General features: G+C 37.4%; 1 protein-coding gene across 2 annotated transcripts in view; it reads right to left on the bottom strand.

Annotated features, from left to right (window-relative positions):
• The window catches only part of CYYR1 (cysteine and tyrosine rich 1), a 117,808-nt gene that overhangs the window by 9,778 nt on the left and 84,439 nt on the right, over positions 1-23,591 (bottom strand). For both annotated transcript variants that reach the window (XM_056109285.1, XM_056109286.1), the window contains exon 3: positions 5,606-5,763. In XM_056109285.1, the coding sequence (XP_055965260.1) occupies positions 5,606-5,763 (158 nt within the window). The remainder of the gene's footprint in view (positions 1-5,605; positions 5,764-23,591) is intronic.

Here is a 23,591-nt window from a genome sequence, read left to right as displayed (position 1 = left end):
GTGATAATAACTAAAATTACTCTTGTATATCTATTTTCTTCTCTCATTGTCTGACAAAACTCCAAGTCTGATTAAATCCAACACTTTGACTACCCAAGATCTGCATCTAGAAACTTAATTTGGCTAGAGGAAAATGTATAGTCATATTGAATAATCTGATTTAAAATAATAGTCATCTTTAATGTGGATGTTCCTAGGATTGTTTGAAGACTATGAATTTTGTTGAACATTTAATAACCCCTCCATTTTCTTATTTTTTTCCTCTCCATTTTCTGAGATTACTGCTTTATGCTTTTTTTTCTTTAACTATGAATACTATCCCAACTCTCAGTGTAAGATTTTATTCTTATAAACAAAAAAAAGCACGATCATAACACATCAGCCTTATCACTAAATTCTTTGATGAGAACATGAGTCTGCCTAAATTTGTATATTAACAAGGTTACTCCCTGTCAATAAAATGATGAAAATGGACTTTTAATTTTTAGTGAAATATTTCTAAGATATTAAAAATTATATATATATATGTTTTGGGGGACATACTTGGCAGCAGTATTCAGGGAGTGGAGGACCATATGGGATGCTGAGGACTGAACCCAGGTTATCCCTATGCGAGGCAAATGCCTCACCCACTGTATTCTCTAGTCCCTTTCCAAGAGATTTTAAATGCTACAAGGTTTACTGAATATATTTTATGCTAAGACTCAGAATATAAATCCTAGACAGAACACTACACAGAAAGCTATAAAACATGTAAGGTCTAAGATGTCCATCTACCTCTCTTTGATGATAATTGTGATTGCCAAATAATACTGTTTTCTGGCTTCTCTGTTGAGCAAGTACTGCTTTTCTATTTATAACTAATAAGAAATCTAAAGTATACTCATACCATTAAATTTCCTGCCCTTGGCAACTTAAACCTCTAGATTTATCAACAATTGATGATTCTTGTTTTAGGTTGATTTATTAAAATTTTACAGTGATTTAAAAATGACAATTTTTCTAAATTCACAGCTTCCTTTTACATGTATACTTTGCATTCTTCTCAAAGAATGCTCTTTCTCTATTGTCTACTTATCTAATCTATGATCACAAGACTCAACAATGCAAGTTGAGTCTATATTTGAGTTGAGTCTATAGATGAGTCAAAAATTTCAAATTTTTGTAATTACCATGTAAATCCTTGATTTTTCTTTCACTGGCTTCTGACTTTTATCAAGGCATTACCAAACTTTTGGCTATCTTCTTTTGTTTGTTTGTTTTCTATTATTTTCTTACAGGTACACATCACCCAAACCTAGTGTTTTGATTTGTTGTTTTGTTTTTTTTCATTGCTGTCATTTTTTTTTTTTGTGGTGCCAGGGATTGATCCTACACACACGACAAATGATCTACTGCTAAGCTATATCTAGGTCTCAAACCTGTGTTTTGTTTATTTTGTTTCTGAGCCACATCCAGCATTGCTTTTAGGGCTTACTTCCCTTTGTGTTCAAGGATAACTTCTGGCTTGCCCAGGAAGCCACATGGAGCCCCGGGAGATCAAACGCAGGCCAGCCATGTGCAGGGAAAGACCTTATCCACTGTACTATCACTCTGGATCTCCCAAACTTGTTCTTTTAAAAAAGATTAAAGTCTGTACTTTCCTTTGTTTATGATGAAGTTCTAGAAGGTAGCTGAAATGTAAGATTTGACCAACAATTCTCACACATGTGCAGTTTATGCTCTGCTACTGAACTACACACAGAAACCATATAAATGCAATTTACTATTTTTTGGGAGAGGAAGCACACCCAGTGGTACCCAGGGCTTATTGTTGGCTTTGTATACAGGGATCAGTTTTAGAGGGTCTTTGGGAACCATATGTGGTGCCATGGATTTAACCCACATTGGTCACAGTCCAAGGCAGGAACCTTAAGCTCTGGGCTATCTTTCCAGTCCCTAGATATGCACTAATCTTCACTGATGATTTTTTTTTTAAATTTCTGTAAAAGACTATTTTTTTTCTTTTTTTATTAGTGAAACACCATGAGGTACAGTTATAAGCTTACAAATTTTGTGCTTGGGTTTCAGTTATACAATGATCAAGTGCCCATCCCTCCACCAGTGCCCGTCATCCATCACCACGGGTCCCAGCATCCCCTCCCACCCCCCATCCCCCCCGTCCCATCCTGCCTCTGTGGCAGGGTATTCCCCCTTGTTCTCTCTCTCTTCTTTTGGGTACTGTGTTTTGCAAGAGAGGCATTGAGTGGCAATCATGTTTGGTCTATAGACTACTTTTAGCATGCTTCTCCCACCCTGGGAGGGTCCTCACAACACCCTTCATTTGGTGCTCTCTTCTCTATCTGAGCTTATGCTTGAAATGAAAAAAGGCGCTTCATAGTGGCAAGAATGAAAATCTTTTTTTGCAAGGTCACTGTCATCAAGGGTCTGATATGGCCACTTATTCTTGGTACTTTTCTTTTCAGAGCAGAGGAATGATGCTCACCAGAGGGTCCTCTCTTCCTCTATACATTCTTCCCCCAACTGAGTACTTTTATAAGGTAACCTTGGCTCAAGTATTATCTCACTTTTATGGGTCTTTCTGACTATACACTAAATTGGATTGTTATTTCAATTATCACAGGGTTAATGAATTGCTATCGGTAGAAACATCTTAAATTTCCACAGATGAAAGAGTTTGAATGGCATTCAATACTCTTCTGTTATTTCCTGATCCTTTAAGTAAAAGCTTAATTAGTGACTTTGAGAAGGAAGTGAGAAGTAATCAAGCACATTATGTCCTCCAAGACCTAGTCTTTTTGCAGTAAAAATGCTTCCACCATAAGGTCCATTACGTTTCTTGCATTATTCAATTCCCAGAACGATGAATTTATGGAAAAAACAACAGTGCTACTATGATCCATCAGCATGAACGATGTCACTACAAAGTATTAAAATGTGTTCCCATGCATTAAATGGAAACTTCAAACTTAGGAAAAGGCAGGATCTCACATTAACATAATGATGCTTTGGAACTTGTATCCTAATTTTATTTAGACTTTGGAGGAAAAAAATGAAATGTTTATTATTTTCATTGTCATTATTGTAGTTGGAAGGCTTAATTTTCGCAGTTTAAAGGTACTGTTAAAATTTTCTGACAGCCTTGTCTGGAACATGCAGAGCTGTGCAGAGTGGCCCCTAAGGGTTCCTCACGTTGATGGACTCAAGTCTCTTCTGCTGCAGTGTGTGCCTTCACCTCTGGAGAACTGTGACGTTCTCATGCCAGGTGGACAATAGCGCTGATCAGGGCTGGGGTCCCCAAGGAACCCCTGATTAAAGAAAATACAATATAAAATATGAAAAAATAATTTTAATAAAACTTCTTCTCATCAAACTCAAGTTCCTGGATTATTAGCTAGAGAGTTCTCTCTGCCTTCTCCCCAACTGTTTCATGTGAATCTCTTACTTTTCTCTGGAGTTATGATTTGAGCAGGTGAAAAACAGGATTAGGAATAACTAAAATTAATGTACAATTTTTTTCCCTTATACCTCAGTATAATATCTTTTGGCAAACCCTGATAGTATTCTTAAAAAGTTGGCAAGAGTCTAAGTTTTGAACTGCTTTTGTAGTGAGGAACAGCAACACATTCCAGAGAGCAATCTAAGGTAAATCTCTAGACACTGATTTATAACTCAATCAGATCTTGTTATGAATCGAGTTATGATACCTTGGGTCATGTTTGCTGACCACCTGTTATGTGTCAGTCCTGATTTTATTTACCTAGAATTGAGTGGTGAACAAATAAACAATAATAACTGCCTTATGAAGCTAATGTTCTAGGAAGAAAATAGCAATTTTAGCAATGCTTAGGTAAACTGTATTTGAATTTTAGAAGATTAAAGCAATATACAAAAAATAAATGGAGTGAGAACAATATGATACTATGGGCATAGAGTCAGTAAAATCTTAAATAAGGCAATCAAGGCAAGGGTCGACACTGATTCTGATCAAGGATTTGAATTAAATGAATAAGTTCTTTAGATAGGCATATTCCTATGTGTCCAGCGATGAGCAAAGGAAATATGACAGGAGGCAGAGTAGCAAGAGCAAGGAGATAGGAAATCAGAGAAACTCAAACATAGTCTTTCAGGCCTCAGTTACAAAAAAATTGCCTTTGACTTTGGCTAAAATGATGAACCATTTGGCTTTGACTCTTCTGGCAGAAATGGGGAGCCATTTGATATTTTGAGCAGAGAAAAAGGTAAAATATAGTATCTATCTTAAACGGTTCAATTTGGTGGTAACATTAAGAGTAGATCTTGGATGGGATGGTAGATGCATGCTGAAAGTAGACTACGGACCAAACATGATGACTGTTTAGTACCTGTATTGCGAACCATAACATCCAGAAAGAGAGAAAGAGTGAAAGGGAATGTGCCTGTCACGGAGGCGGGGGTAGGGGTGGGGGATGGAGTGAGGGATACTGGAAAAATATTGGTGATGGAGAATGGGAATGGGTAGAGGGATGGGTTGATTCGAACATTGTGTGACCAAAATGTCATCATGCAAGTTTGTGAGTCTGTAACTGTATCTCATGGTGATTCATTAAAATTAAAAGTAAAATTTAAAAAATAGAATAAAATGTTATGTGAAAATAAATTGATCTCAGAGAGTCAAGAGTGGGAGCTGGAGCAACACCGAGGACTATAACCAAGGAATGGAGGTGAGCGTTGGTGGCGGATCTCCTCAGGAAAGGGGATGTGGCAACTCTGAAACTATGTATGTCTGGAAGATGGAACTGAAGCATTTTCCTGCTGGACTGGATCAGATTTGAGGGAAAGAGTTGTCAAGAATGTCTCCAAGGATTTTCACCTGAGTTGTAGGAAAGTTAGAAATGCTGCCAATTGAGATATGAATGGAAGCAGATTTGAAGGACGAATCAGGGGTATATGTAGCTTTAGACATGTTACATTTGAGCTGTGTAATAGGCATCCAATTGGAGGTGCCCAATAGGCAGAGGGGCCAACCTAATCTGAAATTCAAGAAAAAGAAAGCATTGTTGAAATCATCTCATGAGAGATATGATATTTTATTATCAGAGTCATAAGTGTTCAGTATACAGGGAAAACTTTTAGCAAATTCTAAAGTGTTTGTAAGGTATTATTAAATTTCTTCCCTATATGTTGAGAATTTTCATACTATATTAAAACTATTTTATATACTTAAAGAGAAACTACCTAAATTGTCTACAATGTTCATCTTGATATAATATTGATCAGTCCTCATTTGGCAGATACGGATTTTTTTTCTAGAATAATTTGTCAGAATTTAGTGACAGAGAGATATAACAGGTTTGAGTTGTCTATTTCTTATTCCTCTGGTTGAGTAACAACTATGAGTTACTACTCAGGTGACACTGAAACCCATGAGACAACTACTGAAAATATGAATATCTTCCCATCTGAGGTGGAATTATTACTTAAATTTTCACTCAGATGAGCTTTGATCCACATTAGCAAAGACATGCCTTCAAGATGTGGAGATTATTCCAGAGAGAATCTTTACTATTACCTCTCTCCAAAGAGAGTATAACTTAGCCAATCAGGAGTCAGCCCTCATGCTTACCAGGGTATGAGGAGATAGCGTTGATGTGGGTAGTCCTGATGACGCCCACCCGAGTCCCCCGGTTGTTCTTCATGCACATGCAGATACAGATGGCAATTCCAGCAATGACTCCCATGATGAACACAATTCCAAACACGATGCCAGCAATTGCTGTGCCCCTGTGAAGAAACAATAGAAGTAACTTTATTAAAATGGCACAGAAGGATTCTTAAGCCTTTTAAATACAACTCCATGACTAGAGAGAAGATAAGTGTTCCAGGATAATTGTTTTTAAGGTAATATCAGAAAAAGATAACTCTCCAAATTGGTCAAGTAAATAGTCTTGTGCATTTTAGTGGATGGGAAAAAAATATGTCTTTAGGGAATTCCCCCTCTTCCAGCAGAATTAATCCATCACTTAGACTCTGGTTTAAAAATTCATATATTTATGTAGAGCACAATTTTTTTAAGCTATGCTCTCTAAAATAATAATTAAAAAAACATTCTGCTGTACTCTTGAACAGCAAATAATTTATATATCATCCATAGAGTATATGTATTTAATAAAATTTACTTGAAAAATGCTCAAGTATTAAGGCTTAACATTTTTTCTTGATGAAAACTTTTCATTAAGTAGAAAAAAGATTTTTTAACAAAACAAACACCCACAAATTATATTTTAATTAGCCAGAGAACAATTATGAAAATAAATGTTCTGATTGAACTCAGGAAAAATGTAAATGAGACCTCTATTTTCTGTAATGGATATATTTTTCTTTAGAAACTTTTATGTTATGCAACAAATTACTACAAGAAAAAATGCATGAAGACATAAGCATTATTATTAATTGTAGATAATATGATACGTAAGAGTATTTTCTCAATATTTTGGAAGGAAAATGAAGATTATTTACAGAAATGTAAATTTTCACCTCACAGAATGATTTCTTATGATGTGACCTAAGAAACTATAGCAAAAGTTTACACATATAATGAAATAATGAGAACATCAACATGTTTGTTGCTAACAGCAAACTATCAAAATACCCTATGTTTTATAAAAAGCATAACACACCAGAGAAAGTGAATTGTACACAATCATTTACAAAGGTGAGAGGTATGAATGAATTGATGTACCCACAATAGTACAAGCAGGTAGGTCATTTGCCTTGCATATGGCCAAATAGGGTTTGATCTCTGGCACCACATAAAAGGTCTCCGAGCCCTGACAGGACATATCCCTGAGCGCAAAGCCAGGAGTGAGCTCTAAGCACCACAAGGTGTGACCCAACCACAGTATTATAGCTTGGAAAGATAGTACAAGGGATAAGGAATTGCCTTGCACACAGCATACCCAGCTTAAATCCCTGACATCACAGGTGGTCTCCAAGCACCATGAGGAATGATCCCTGAGCTAGACTGGGTTTGCATCAAAACCAAATGTGTGTGTGTGTGTGTGTGTGTGTCCGTGTGTGTATGGATGTACACATGCACACACACATATACATATATATGTCCTATGTATGTATATGTTTACATATGTAAATATGTATTATAATAAAAAGGTAAGTATTAACAAATAACCATCATGACAAAGATTATAGACCTAAAGCTACCTTCATATCTCAATTTTTCAACATATGCATGAATATCTTGCAAGTATGGGAAAGCAAGGAACATTTTCAATTTTTGATTTATATATTCTCCAGAGCTGACTCTTTTTAATTTTTCTGGCAATTTTTGCTAGAATTTTAATACATTTTTCAATAATATTATATATTAGCCTACTTTTTCAAAATTAATGTTTTACTTTTTAATCTCTTAGTTCCCAAAGGAACTTGCAAATGTAATTTATTTTCAAGTAAACTATCTTTGGTTATGTCAGTGACCACCATCATGTTACTATGTCACTGCTTCCTGCTGATTCAAGCGAAGCACTGTGGTTCCCTTTCAGTTCATGTCTCTTAATACTTTTTAAAAAAGTTTATCACTGTGAAACACACAGTTGCAAAGTTGTTCATTACTGGGTTTCGGTCACACAATGTTCCATGACCTGTCCCTTCACCAGTGCACATTTCTCACCCACCACCAATGTTCCCAGTTTCCCCTCCATCCCCTCCTCCACCACAGCCTGCCTCTATGGCAGGCATTTTTCTTCCTTCTCTTCTTCTTTTTTGACGTTATAGTTAGCAATACAGGTACTGAGGTTATCATGTTTGTCCCTTCATCTACTTTCAGCACCCAGTTCTTGTCCAGAACACTCATATTTTAAAGAAATATCCATGAGTTTCCATTTTTTTGTATACCAATTACTATCCCCCACCAAATTCTTAGAAATCACATACATAAGCACCTCAACTTTTCCACCCATCATAGTAAGTCATTTGAAGTTATATTTTGTCCTTGTGATCATTTCCATCTTCCTGAATGCCAACTTAATAGACAATCACTCTAGAGTGTCATTTTTTTCTAGACCAGTCTGATGGTTTCCAGATCCCATTATTGCTGTTTCTCATAAAATTGTCATTTACTGAATCACAATCCTGAATGGCTTCTTTACAAAGTGCTTAGGGAAACAAGTGTTACAAGACCTTACATGCCTGAATATAACTTTGTGCTACAGTCTAAGTTGAGAGCTCTTAGCTGAAATTATATCTCGGAAATACAAAGATCTCATTTATAATGTCTTCTAGATGTTTTTTGTAGAAAAATTCCATGTTATTCTAATTTCCTTTGTGTGATGACTTCTCCATCCCTTTCTCTTTGGAATTTCTCATTTTGTTCCCAGTATTATGCAATTTCAAGTGTTTGGATTTTCCAAACAAAATCTAAACTCCTAGTACTTTTCATGATGGAAGACTTACACTACTGTAGCCATATAACCTAAACTAGACTAGCACTTTTAAAAGAAAAAAAAAGGAGGGGGAAATTACCAATGAGGAAAAAGAAAATGAAACAAAATTAAAGTATGACTTCTGAAATAGACAGCCTAGGTTGTAGTTATAGCTAGGTAACTCTGGGAACGTTGCTCAACTCCCCTTTCCCAACCCCCTTGACTACTATGCATTTCCTTATCAATGAAACAAACTTTAGCATAGCACCAACCTGCTACTTCCCAAATTCCACTTTCTGTGTTCAAGCTAACTTGCCAGGTACGTGAACTCTGATTTTCAATGCTACCTGAGCACCTACTGTGTACTTTCTAAGGAAGGCCCATAAACTCTCTATCAAACCCTTGGTTTACTCCAAATCCAGGGATTTGGGGATTTTGGAAGAGGAATGCCAAACATGAACTGTATATTGTATGCTACCCGCAAAGTTAGCATACTGAATTAACTGTATGCTTGTCTGTAATAAAGGTAGGCTAATTACACTGTAGAGTCACATAGAGGCTAGAAAAAAAGCTCCTGTTTTCTTCTGGTGCAATTTATCCTCCGAATTACGCAAAATTTTCACTTTCTACAAAGCTGGAGGATTTCAGAATTGAAGATAAGGATCTGTAAACATGCATTTATGCTCTATAGAAGAAGTTTTGTCACTAAGATTCTCTCCCACTCACTTAAATGAAATAAGAATTCCAGTAGTCTCCTTTGAAATATTCCTATACTATTTTGACTTTATTAGCAACTTATGACAATAGAATGAGACAGTAGGATGTGGGTGTTATTAGTAATTAAGGAATGGCAGAGTCTAACATTTAACAAATATTATTTGTAATTGCAGTATAGTTGATATATGACATTGTATTAGTTTCAGGTGTACAGCTTAATGATTCATATTTGTATCTATTGTAAAATGATGGCCACAATAATTCTAGCTAATATCTGTTAGCATATATTAACAAACAAATATTTTCAAGATAAAGGATTTGCCATAAGAGATAATTTAAAATAAAAAAATGAAAAGTAATTTAGAAATCTCCTTTATTTTATGATTTTCATGTCTAAATAAGATTAAGTTGGAGAGCTTAATTTATGTTCCAGGAATAATCAATGGTCCAATTATCCAACACAGAGTTTATAAAGTGTGTATTATGGAGGCTGCTAGGCTATAAAATTGGGATATATTTATATTAATTAATTCCTTATTTTAATAGACAAAGAAGGAAATTAGTCACATTTTGTTTCCTTATTGACAGCTGCCACAAAAGTACGTGCTTTTGAGGTCAATAATGAGGTTGCAACTAATGTGTTCAATGAGGTTTTTGATTAAATCTTGATTTTGGTGTCCTTGACCCTTTGATACCCATTAGCAGTTATAAATTAGTTATTTAAGACATAGCCAAGTTTACAACTCATGGCATTATTTACTATGCTATTAAAGAAAAGCACAAACAAAACAAATTCTTTCCTGAATATAAATACTCTGGTTTAGCCAACGAACGAGGCTCTCTATTAATTTGGGAAATTTGGCATGATAGAAAACAACAACAAAAACTTAGAGAATGTATTTTTGAAAATAATGCATTTCCTGGTTTGCATATTTTCCCTTACAATAACCCCCAACTTTTATTCCAACCTAGAAAGAGCTGAATGGCAAAGCACCTGCCTCGCAAGCCTCGGTTGGTGAAGTTGCAGATTTGCTGCCCAGCACCAACTGATATGCCCTGGGATCCTTGAGGCACTGTTGTTTGGGTGTCTGGGAGCATAGCAAGGTGTGTGATATCCCATAAAACATAACCAAGATTGTCTAAGCAAGGTACAAAGTGTGTGGCCCCAGTGAGCACAAAACTTAAGTGTGTGAAGACTACAGTCAGGTAGACAGGTCATCACAGCAGAAGGTAAGGAGAACAGGTCAAATAGAATCACAAGTAAACACAACATCAAAATCTTTTTTATAGAGACAATTATTTATTCATAGTAAACTAAAATTATCAGTAGATTTTTTTTTGTTTTTCTTAAATGGGGGTCCCCCCAACAGTGGTGGTGAAAGTGGGTGTGCCGCTTGTGATGGTGGGCCAGTGATGGAGTACCTGATGCTGTGGTGCTCAGGCCAGCACTGGTACTTGGCTGGGGGGGGTGTCATCAGGGCCACCCCAGAGGACCTGAGGAGCCATCCAGTGCTGGGGACTAAACTCAGGACCTCCCACCTGGTAGGCATGAGTGATCTCCTGGCTCTCAAGACACCCCTGTTTATTGAGTAGTACTCCACAATGTGAGTAGAATTCAGCTAACATTTATATAAGACACCATTTCTAGTTTTGTTTTTGGAGGGTGAGGTCTTCCCAAAATTTGGGCTGGGGTGGGGCGGGATGATAGTACAGTGTGAGGGTGGTTGCCTTATATGTGACCGACCCAGGTTCATTCCCCAGCATCTTTTATGGTTGCCCAAGCACTTCTAGGAGTAATTCCTGAGTGCAGAATCAGAAGTAACCCCTGGGTGTCACCAGGTATGATCCAAAGAGTCAAAAAAATTGAGGAGGGGGTCCAGTGGTCACTCAGAGTGATACTCAGATAACTGGACTTGACAGTTCAATGCTAATGGCCTGTAATAAGAAACTGTCCAGACCTAGTGGTACTTGGGTCACACTGGCAGTGCTTGGGGGTAACCAGACCACCCTTGGCTATACTCAGTGACCAGGTGGTGCTGGGGATTGAAACTAAGACCAGAACAATCTCAGTTTCCTTGAAATGATTTTACTATCAATAATGCTTAGAGAGAGAACAGCGATGTGAAAAGAATACCTGGAGAACACCCCCCATCTTCTTTGACAAGACAAATATTACAAAAGCATTTTATAAAATTGTGTAATAGAAAAGACTTATGCATGTCCTATGCAATAGTTTAATGGCATCAGTTCCAATAAAAGATGAAAATTTAAATGAACCTAGATATATATTTTATCCATGTGAGGCTTAAGCAAAATTACAGAATATTTCCATTAGGATAAAATTTTCATTTCTCTATAAGCTTTTAAGAAGTACCCAAGTGAGAGAGTGGCATATTATTTTTTTAAAAAGACCATAATTTCAAAAGCTAAATTTAAAATGAATTCACTTCCAAGTATGATGAAAAATGAAGTATAAATGAAGCAAAGCATTTTTGTCTGTTATTCAAGGGGTTATAAAATAGTCCTATTTATGATAATAGGTGATGAAAGAAAAGAATGGAAAAAATATCATTCCAACAGAGGGATGAAAGGAACCTGTATATAGAGAAGAATAAAATTGGACAATTTTTTTCTGAATATTTAAGTCACTCTATTGGTAAATGCATTACCATATTGCAATGCAATATTTTTATGTTCAACACCTTTGAAAACCAGTATTTTATTCTTAACTTACTGGTAATGTGTAAGGTATAATATTTAGTGAAACACTTGCTGACTTAATTTTAGACTGATTCATTTTTCTTCCTGCTTCTTCAATAAACCATTAGAGATGGGAACATTAGGGGAAAAACTCAATGAATTATGCTTCTCAATATTGAGTACTTAGTTCTATACCATCAGAAGTAAATGGGGCTTCTTCAGCCAATCTCATATCCCAGAGCACTATAACTTCAAAAATATTAAATAAATTACTACTAAATATTTTTACATAACATTTGTTAAATGCTTAATAAGACAAACAAAACCCATACAAATGTTTATCTCAGGAAGATCATATTGCAAAAAAGTCTTTTCATATTCAGAGATATCAAAGACATTTTGTTCCATCTACTTAAAATACTCTAGCTTTGCTTTCTAATAACTTTACTCACTATGACCTCTTTCTTTGGGGGTTAATTTCTGTGTTACCATCTGAATAAAAACATTAGAAATGAGGTTCCTCCATATCAGAATTTCTCAGACTTAGGCAGCCTACTTTCTTCTCTTAAGAAAAAAATCCTTCAGAGGAAATCTACCTTCTTAAGTGTATAATCAGAAAATATTCTTCCTCTAATTGCACCCAAATGTCCTGATGGTAGATAGCTGTGTACCTGTATGCCTGTTCTCTATAATTTCCTTGTTAATAACTCTTTGAAGGTTAATTGGTTCCAAGGCTACCTGAAATAAACATAGCATCTTCTAGATATTTTAAAGCTAGTCTTCTTTCTATGTTATAAACTTCTGGGAAGTAAATTGCAATATGGGGGGGGGTTGTTTGTTTTGTTTTGATTTGCTTTGTTTTTGTTACCTCTCAAGAAACATTCTTAAAAGATGACTAGAATGGACTTTTTGTCTCTTCTGTATCTGATATCCTATCTAGCTTTTTCCCTTTTCTCTCCTTTTTGGGTTACCCCTCTTTGCCCCCTCCCCCCAAAAAGGGTCACACCATGAGAGGTGCTCAGGGCTTACTTCTGGCTCTGCACTCAGGAATCACTCCTGGTGGTGCTTGGTGGACAATAAATATGGGATTCCGAGAATCAAATCAGGATCAGCCATGGGCAAGGCAAGTGCCCTACCTGTTGTACTGTCTCTCCAGCCCATCCATCCTGCTTTCTGAGCACGAGTGTATGGCTTAAATGGGTATGTTCTAATGTGTCATGCACATACTATGGAAGCCCCACATTTCCTATATTTGGACTTACTTTGTATGTGAGAGAAACGGCCTTTTAAAATTATGTTTAAACTTTGTGTTTCTGAATGTATATGCCTGGTGACTGTAAAACATTCTTTGATCTATTCTCACCTATTACAACACTTATATCAGGATTAGTGCATAGTATGCATGAACTTTTAAAGGTAAAAGTACATTTTCAATGAGTCTTTAATGGATATACTCTGAGATCCCATGGAAAGATTCCAAAAAAATCATACTAGAACCTAAAAAGCATGAGACCGCATCCAACTTCACTACTAAGTTGCTATCATCTATGTCCTATTTTATCTAGAATTATGTTTTTTTAATGATTCAGTGAGAGACCAGAAAAGTAGCTCTATGTTGCCTATAGAATTATACAAAATTAGAATAAAGAATGGTTTCAAGGAGCTGGAGCGATAGTACAGCAGGTAGGGCATTTGGGCTGCCTGGGATTCGATCCTCAACATCTCATATGGTCCCTGAGCACTGCCAGGAATAATTCCTGAGTGTAGGACTAGGATAAACCCTTGAGTATCTCCAGCTGTGACCCAAAAAAGCAAAAAAAAAAAGAATGGTTTTGAATGTGTTATGCTATCACTTTATCATATCATTGGAGTTCAATGGTAAATAATTTGATTGATGAATAAAGGACTGATTGAAGACAGAAAGTGGTTTTTGAGAATTGATTGGGTCACACATATCTCCACTGATCAAATTTCAGAACATGTAATTGAAGTGAGTTCAATAAAGATGCATGAAATAATAAAGTATTAGCAAGATTAATAATAGTAAGTTTTAGTTTGTATTTGTATGCACAAATGCATTTATGCACATACATTTATCTATGTAGTATGGATAAATTTCCTTTTTAGAAAAATAAAAATATAAGATTCCCTGAGCTATGCTGCTTAATGTATTATATATGCCATGAACATTCCAAATGCTATTTTCTGATGAGTTGTCAATATAACTTTGAGATTACACATCAGTCTAAATGCAGCCATTCAGTTGTATTATCATGGTCACAGTCCTCCCGTTGTTCATCGATTTGCTCAAGCGGGCCCAGTAACGTCTCCATCATGAGACTTGTTGTTACTGTGTTTGGCATATAGAATACATCATGGGTATCTTGTCAGGCTCTGCCGCACCGGCGAGATACTCTCGGTAGCTTGCCGGGCTCTCCAAGAGGGGCGGAGGAATCGAACTCGGGTTGGCCATGTTGGCCACTTGTAAGGCAAATGCCCTACCACTGTGCTATTGCTCCAGTCTATTCAGTTATAAAAGTTTACAAAACATTTCTGTGGAATGCACACAAATGATATTCATTTAACTATTTAATGGTATTATTTACAAAAATAATATTGAATCATAGAAAATTGTCTTAGTTTTCCTGTCATGTGCTTATTCCTTTAGACCTGCAATTCCAAATTGCTGTCACTAGCTAGCAATATTCATTGCTTTACTCTTGGTTATGCATTGAGCCTCTACTGTGTGCAAGCACTATCCTGGGTGCTGTAAGAGAAAGTTGAATAATGCTTGGAACTTGCCTTCAAGGACTGGAGCGAAGCTTGTGATGATAAACGAATTGTAATTTTTTAATTTTTTTGACTTGAGGAATTTCTAAACATGCTTAGATGACATGGGAACACACCATTGGAACTTAGCTAATGAGATCAGAGGACTCAAAACTCTGGCCTGGGGAAGTTCTGAGGTCAGTAGGGTCACACCACATGGTGCTCAAGAATCTCTAGGGCGATACCCAGATGTTTGAGGTGGGAGGGTATGTGGTGCTGGCATTCAAACTTGGGTCCCTAAGTATGGCAATAATAGCTGGAAATGAGTACACGGGACAATAACTGAGTGCTAAAAGTAGGTAAAGGGATATTTGTGATACCCTTTCAGAATCTATACTGCAAACCACAATGGCCAAAAGGGGAGAGAGAGAGAAAAGAAGAAGAAGGAGGAGGAGGAGGAGGGGGAGGAGGAGGAGGAGGAGGAGAAGGAGAAGGGGAAGGGGAAGGGGAAGGGGAAGGGGAAGGGGAAGGGGAAGGGGAAGAAGAAAAGAAGAAGAAGAAGAAGAAGAAGAAGAAGAAGAAGAAGAAGAAGAAGAAGAAGAAGAAGAAGAAGAAGAAGAAGAAGAAGAAGAAGAAGAAGAAGAAGACAACAACTGCCAAAGAGGCAGGCTAGGGTGTGGGGAAATGTACTCTGGTGGAAGGATGGGTGTTCAAACACTGTATGACTTAATCCTAATCATAAACAGCTTTATAAAGGTCTATCTCATAGTGATCTAATAAAATAAATACATAAAAAAAAACAAAAAAGAAACAAACAAAAAAAACCAACCATAGGCACGTATATGGCAAGCATCCCTGACCAGAGATGTTCCCCTGGCCCTAAAGTGTTTGGTAAGTCGCTCTGGAAAGAAAGATGGCGGCCGCACTGGAGCCTTGTGGACAGCAGGTTTGAGCCAGGGGTTGGGGCGGCAGGGACCTCATGGGAAGGGGGGCGATCTGGTCCGTCCTTCACCCCCGACCGAGGTCACCAGCTGCCCCCCACAAGCGGCTCTCTGGTATGGCCACGGCCCCGGAAGCACAAGGACTTAGCACAGAATGCCACCCGCTTGGAGCAGAAAAGCAAATGGACTATGTGTTAAACTGCGCCAGCATGCCTGCCAGGAGGGGAAAGGGTGTTGCCCCATTCGCCCTGGCCTCTCTGGAAAGAAAGATGGCGGCCGCACGAGAGCCTTGTGGACAGCACGTTTGAGCCGGGGGTGGGGGCGGCAGGGACCTCATGGGAAGGGGGGAGATCTGGTCTGTCCTTCACGCCTGACCGAGGTCACCAGCTGCCCCCCACAAGCGGCTCTCCGGCACGGCCACAACTCCAGAGCACAGAAACCAATCTCTTAACTATCTAACTTTTAATAGAAATACTTCCAGGGTTAATAAGTAAAATAGCAGAAATCCAGAACCGCGCGGGTGCTATCCTGGCCGCGTGACATCATTTTATTCTTAAACCCAGCTGTAGAAAGCAAATCATTTCACAACGCTGTTTCAGCATGTCTGATTGGGGGGGGGGGGGGGGCGTCGTAAACTCTAAACAATAATGGTGCATCTTCTATTGAAACAATGTATCTAGTCAAAGTAGATAGAGTATTAACTAGAACTCATCTGCCTCACAGGAATTGGGAAGGGTGGGAGGTGGGGTTCTATTGGGGGTGGGGTTCTATTGGGGTTCGCGGTTAAAAATAAGTACTGGTAAAGGGAAATGTGTTTGATATTTACATGACTGAGACCTAAACCCAAAAGCTCTGTAACTTTTCCCACAGTGATTCAATAAAGAAATAAAAAAAAAAGTGTTTGGTAAGTCAACTTTCTCCTGCCATGGGAAATAAAGACAAGAAACCAATGAAAGAAATGGCTCTTAAAGAGGGTTGCTTCTTAGAAATTTATGATTGTAATAAGTGAAAGCGAGAAGTAATGGTTAATACTTCATAGATGTATATATCTTTTTTATTGACCTGGAATGTCTTTTTTTAACAGGAAGAAAACAGAAACCTCTGAGAAAACAAAAACCTCTGAGAGGTTAAAATACAGATTTTTCTAGCTAAACAGAACTCCATGGCATTAATTTCTACCCCAGAGCAGCTGGTCATAGGGTCATAGGGTATGACCTTGTCCTCATTTTTCTGCACATTCAACAGGAGTTTACGGAGTCTTTCCACTCTGCCAGTTCCCCTAACATGCAGGCACATAAAGATTAACAGAACCTCACTGGAAAGTCAAGGAGAGAAAAAAAATTCCTGGTATGTCTGGAAAATTGAAGCTCTGAAACCTGATGACTGACTGAATTGGCAAAGGCTAAAAAGACAGTAGTTTAGAATACCTTTCTTGTGGGTAATTTTCTTGCTATACCATATACAATTTATAAAAATGTGCTGAAATGAAAAAGATATGAGGCACACAATCATAAGCTATTTATAAATCAATATCATCACTGTATACAGATTTCCCTGTATTCTGCCTTCAAAACTTAAAAATATCCCAATTACCTTAGATATAATACTCTCATTTATAATGCTTTGGCACAGTTCACCTTTTGAAGGAACCTTCGCTGAAACTTCACACTGAGCTAATTAACTTAACTTGCTTCTGGTGATTACTTTAGACAGTGCTTTCTACTTTTTCCTTTGGTCCCTTCTTATCAGAGTTCAAGTGGAAAAAAAGAAAAATTTTCTAAGCCACGACTTTAAGGAGATTCCGTTTGTTGAGATTTAAATCCTGAGAACATGTAATGGATTGATTGTTGAAAATCCAGAGCCTCACTGGAATCTGCTTGTTTTCCCCATAGACCTCAGGAGGGAGAATTTCAAACAGATTCTGAGGCTCACACAGTTCCTGACTTGGGCAGAATGGCGACTAGTCTGCAGATCAAGGCATTTCAAACCTTAGTAAGGTTTTCTTGGGATTTAGGGAGGTGAAGGAGAGGGAAAAGCCTGACATAGGTAACAGACTTAGACGGTAATGGGTGCAATACCACCTAACCTAGTGTTTTCCTAAATGATTCTGCCAAATGGTATGGACTTTATATTGTGACTTGACCCGCCTAACCAACTATGATCCTCTCTCTGGAGTCTTAGTGTAAGTGCTCATTCTTTGCTGAGATAGACTTGTGACTGATCTCTTCTCTTCAAGAACTTGCCAGGTTTGTCCATTTTTATCTGCACAGAACTCGTAAAATCTTGGGACTACCCTGACCTTCCAAAATAATTGTTCCATCAAACTTTTCTGAAGGTCTTGTTTACAATCTTACCTTTGTCTACCTGATGTGGTTGATTAAAAACTAACACAATTTGGCTCCCTTGTGGGATATTATCTCATACTTGTTTCAGTGACTCTTTTTTCCTTCATATTTTATTTTTTAAGTTGAAGTACCATGATTTACAATACTGTTAACAATAGGGTTTTATGTATACAACCTTCTAACAACAGATCCTTATCAGTCAGAGAGATAATCCAGTGGGTAAGGTGCTTGCATCGCAGGCACACAACTCGGGTTTGATCCCTGGTACCATATATGGTTCCCCAAGTCCACCAGGATTGATCCTAGAGCTCTGAGCTAGGAGCTCTGAGCACTAAGGCTGTGACTCCTCAGAACAAAACAAAAAGTAGTGTTAACTTCCCTTCCATCAGAGTCTCAGGGTCACCTCTCATTATCCCCTGCCCACTCCTTGGTAAGCTTAATTTTGTAGACTAGTTCTCAATATGGCCTTTGACCATTCATTATTTCTACTATGTTTCTAGAGTGACTCATGAGGAATATATTCTCATGATAACAGTGATATTATTCTCTTACAATAAGTCACTGCTTTTAAATAGTTCTAGTTTCTGAATTTTATGTGAACTATCCAAGAGGAAAAACTCATTTTATCTTTATTGCAAAAGATACTGCTCAAGAGAAGAACTTAGTCAGGCTCACCTGAAATTAGGAACTCACCTGGGGCTCACACCACACAGCCAAGGTCAGGGCTGCTATAATTGGTCAAATTTAGGTCAAATGCTAATCCCTAAGTCTGTTATATGTAACCAATGGGGAAAGACACAAGGGGAAATAGAAGAGCTCAATTCATGAGCAGTGAAGAATTTAGACAAATGGTGCACATTCACATACCCTTTAACTTGTGTAGTGGGCATTGTTAGAATCCAACTCCAAGTATAAGTCTATGCATTATAAAGAATGAAGAATAGATTGACATAAATGCCGCCCCCCCTAAATTTAGTTCAGTTTAATCCATCATCAAAATACATGGGAGGTAATAACATCAGAATAGTAACTATAGTAAGAGTCTATGACAATTGCTAGTGGTCAACCCTATTTCAAAAAGAACTATTTAGGGCAGAAGAGATAGTAAAGGTAAGGCTTATACTACCACACTTCCCAGGCCCGATGCAGGTTCAATACCCAGCTCCGCATATTGTCCCTGAGCTCAAAGCCAGGAGAAAGTTAAGCATACAGCTGGATGTACCTTCCTCAAATCACTTTCCTCTCCCCCTCCTCCCCCCAAAGAATCATTAACTGTAGTATTTGGTGAAAATAATAAGTTACATATAATCAAAAATTTTTGAGTTTATCATCCAGTATGGATATCGTGGGGGTGGTTCTAGGGATATTGAAACTCAGGACACACACACACACACAATCCATAACATGAGTGCAAATGGGACAAGAATGGATTCAATTCTCATAGAGCAACACCTAGTCCAAGAGAGAACAGCACCTAATCCAAATTTATTAGTAAGTATGACACAGAGAGAGAGAGAGAGAGAGAGTGATTGTGGGAGAGAAGTAGGGTATGTGTGAGTGAGAGAAGGTGTGGGTGTATATATGTTTTGAGAGCTGCTTGAGAATGAATTCTTGTGGGAAACAACACTTTTGAATCTTAAGCAAGAATGGAAAGTAATCAAAGGGAATTTAGAGGATTAGAGGAGAGCATTTCATAGTAAAAGAACAACATATAAATGTCAGAGGAATGTAGTATATCCTAATGTGTTTAAAGAATCCTGAAATGTCAAGAGTTTCTTGAGTGGGAAAAAAGGAAGGGGAGATTAGAGGAATAGATTGAGACTCAAGACTACTATAAAGAAACCACTTTGTTTAACAGAGTTTATAAAGAGCAACTGAAAAGCTATAGTGGATCATTTTAAGAGTAACATGAAGATTGGATTTGATAAATTGCCTATTATAGCTCGGTAGTTTTATTAGAAGACCACTGTCATTATCTGGAACAAAGAATGTATAAGAGTGACTGAGGTTGACAGTGGCAATGAGGAGGAGGCAAAAAGAAAGGAGTTAGAGAATATAGAAGCGAATGTTAGCAGTGCCTTAGAGTCATCATGGTCAAACTCCTAATGATTTAGGACATTGCTCTGCTATACTCAGTCTTCAAATCTTGTAGTCACGCCAAGTATTTTAAAGTCACTCAGTCTCAGGCCAGAAAGATAGAACAGTAGGTAAGGAGCTTGCCCTCACACCACTGGATAGCTCCTCTAGCCCTGTCAGGAGTGAATCCTGAGCACAGAGTCAGGAATAAGCTCTGAGCAGAGCTAGGTGCGTCATCCAAATTTAAAAGGATCCCAATCAGTTTGGAGGCAGTTTATTCCATGATGGAATAATACCCTGTTAATCTTAGTAACACCCGGGTATGATTTAGTTCATCAGATCTCTTTTCCAATGAAGGGACCTCTGCACGTAGAAAGATCTGATTCTTCACAGGAAAGAAGGGAGAGATTAGGCCAGCAGGTATCATAAGGAGAGTAGGAGAAATTGTGTTTAGCCCTAATGCCAATGGGTATGACTTTGATCACGTGTATTTTCCAGAGAGCAGTATAATTATAAAAGCATATGTCTCTTTAGTATTGTGCTCAAAAATTTCAGTATGATGAGCATACTTTGAGTATCAGCTCGCTTTCTTTTGTGTGAATAAAAGAACTTGTAGTGTCCTTCTTTAAAATTAATCTCCTTCTCTGCAAAGCATATTATAAGCATATTATTAAACATAAATAAGTCCTTGAGTTATTCTTAGATTGTTTCATCTTCCCATCTCTGTCTTTGTTGATAAGAATCTAATTGGATGAGAGGACATCTGAGGAACTGGTCGGATCCCCAGGACTACAATAAATTAGCAGAAATTCCACGTCAAAAATACCACTGCTGCAAGCCAAGAATGAGAAGCAAATCAAAGAAAGAAATCTGAGTCTAAAAAATAGTTTTATTTCAGTGTGATCACTAATTAGAGTCCAAAAAGCACAAAATTATTTTAATATTGCCTAATTGCAACATAGGCTATATTTATTCACACAAATATGCCCCCAATCATCAATTCTAAGGTGAAAAACATAGAATATCTCTTTCAATAATTTTTCTCTTATTTATCATCAATAGAAGCACCAATCTCATCTGTGGGAATGAATCAGCAAGGTAGCATTAAACATTTTATATGAGTAATTATGCATGCACTCACATATTATCTAGCCAGCTGATAATTATTTCTACTTTGAAAAGGCAGAGTTTTCTCTTAAACATCTCAGTAAAATGGCCAGACCATGACACAATAATTGGCAAGCAAGGCATTTACATTACTTTTAAGAAAAAAGATTAAAAAATCAAGTGACTTCTATGTTTTTTAGGAGCCTAATATGCTTTAAAATTTCTTTATAGTCTTTAAAATTTGAACAAATCAAGGGGGTACTGTTACTGCCATGCAGTTTATGATGAGGGAATTATGCCTCATTTAGACCACCAAAGTAGTTATTACACCACACTCTGTCTCTTAGATCTCAGAAGTCGGGTAAACTTTGTCCCGTTCCATCTGTTAGAACAGGATAGAAGGAGGAGAAGCAGCATGATAAGTGATAGTCCTAAAAAGGGAAAAAGAAAATTAGGCAATACCAACTTTAAAGTCTCATAGAACAGGCTAACTGCAATTATTCAAATAATTTACTTTGCCTTGCTAGATATGTGGTATAGAAAATGACCACGTATGTCATTGCATAGACCAAAGATTTTACAGATTACAGAATTAAATAGCTTATGGATTCTTCTGATCAAATTAATGCAGATTGGGCAGACAGGCGCCCATTCAAGAAAAAACTCAAAATAGAAAATTAAGGGAGCAATAATCGTTTTGCAGATGATATAAGGCAGATAAGTGCTGGCAAAAAGATTGCTGAAAAGATGGTATTAACTACAAGTTCCTCTATTTTTCTCAATTTCCCATGCATTTTGGATGAGAGAGCAGTGTGCCTGATTCTCCCTAACAGATTATTCAAGAAAGTAATGTGCCACTTCGTGTTATGGTCAGGAAAATCCAATGATTCTTCCTTACTCCCTAGCACTACCCCACCTTCGGGATGAGAAGCAGTGGATTCTGAGATAGGTTCACAGCATAGAAGGAAGTTAAGTCACTGAGTCTTGACTTGGAAGAGAACCACCATGGTGAACTGCCGATTCATCAAGAATCAAATGTGGTGGGGTTAAGAAACAGAGACCAGCATTTGTCTATTTCTGCAAAAGAATTTAATTGTCTGACTGGGTTCATAGCACAGGATGTGGATTGAGCATGGCAAAATTTACACCCATTTTCAACACTGCTGAGCTCTGTTTTGACCTTAGACATCTTCATTTTTGTGGTCAAAAACCATTGTCTGAATGAGAAATATAATAAGAGATATTAACTCATGAAACAAAATAAAGCCAAGTGGTAGACCCTTGAAATACTGTATTTCAAGACAGATAAAATTTCCAAGGACTCAGGTGTGGTTATTAAGCAACTTGAGTTATGGAGCCGAATAAGTCCCATAAGTCATCTGATTTAGTAAAGAATATGAGACACAATCATATTTTGCTTCAGAGTGAAGGGCTAAGATTCTCAATTGTAGCTTCCCTTTAGATTTAAATTACATCACAAAAGATATTGATGCCTAGACTTTAACTCAAAATCAATACAATCTGAATTTCTGGGGATTTAATTTAGATACAATTAAGCTTTTATATTTACACTGGTGGTACTATATTGAGTCAGAGCTAGAAATCACTTAGTTGAGGTTGCAAAGAGATATAAAGCTTCTGATGAGCTTTTTATCTCAGTTGCAATTGGCTCAAGAGGTGAGGGGAAAAAACATCAGGCAAACACAGATATATGAAACTTAGCAGATAATTTTAGCAACAATTTCTCACAAAAAGAGATGGTAATTTAATCTTCCTCCCTCCCTCCCTCCCTCCCTCCCTCCTTCCTTCCTTCCTTCCTTCCTTCCTTCCTTCCTTCCTTCCTTCCTTCCTTCCTTATGTTTTTTCATTTTTATTTCCTTTCCTTCTTCCTTTAGTTTATATAATGAACCTTGATTTACATTGCTGATAATGATGGTTCCATGCATACAATGCTCAGTACCACACCCTCCACCACTCTCTGCATCCCTCCAATAATGTCCACACAAAACAAATGAGGATTTTGTAATTTTAAAACTTTTACTTATTTATTAAGATTTAAGACACATCTGGAAATCTTAAGAGTTTACTTCTGACTCCGCATGCGGGGATTGAACCCTGGTTCGCAGCACGCAAGGTAACTCACCCTACTCACTGCACTGTTATTCTGACCCCAAAGTGTGGGTTCTGATAGCAAAATTGATGAACAGAAAAATGTGGGAGCAAAGGAAGGAGGAAGTTCAGTGGAATGTGTGACAGGACACAGATATTTGTGGTGGGCTGTATGTGGTAATACACAGTTCAAGGGGTGTGAACTTGTACTTAAGTGATATATATCAACATTACCTTCATGAACAAACAATCCCCCAAACCAAAGTTTCAGGCCAGACCTCAGAAGTCTTTCATCTGGTGTTTTTTAGATTTGACAATTGTACTAATAAAAGATTTGATATTGTACTAATATTTCTTTCAATAAAATTTTAATGAGTACTTTTTTTGTATGAATTATTTTTCTGTATGAA

This window comes from Sorex fumeus, unplaced genomic scaffold (assembly GCF_029834395.1).
Source record: "Sorex fumeus unplaced genomic scaffold, SorFum_2.1 ptg000265l, whole genome shotgun sequence".
Lineage (NCBI taxonomy): Eukaryota > Metazoa > Chordata > Mammalia > Eulipotyphla > Soricidae > Sorex > Sorex fumeus.
Note: the sequence above shows the minus strand (reverse complement) of the source record. Positions and strands in the feature narration are given on the sequence as shown.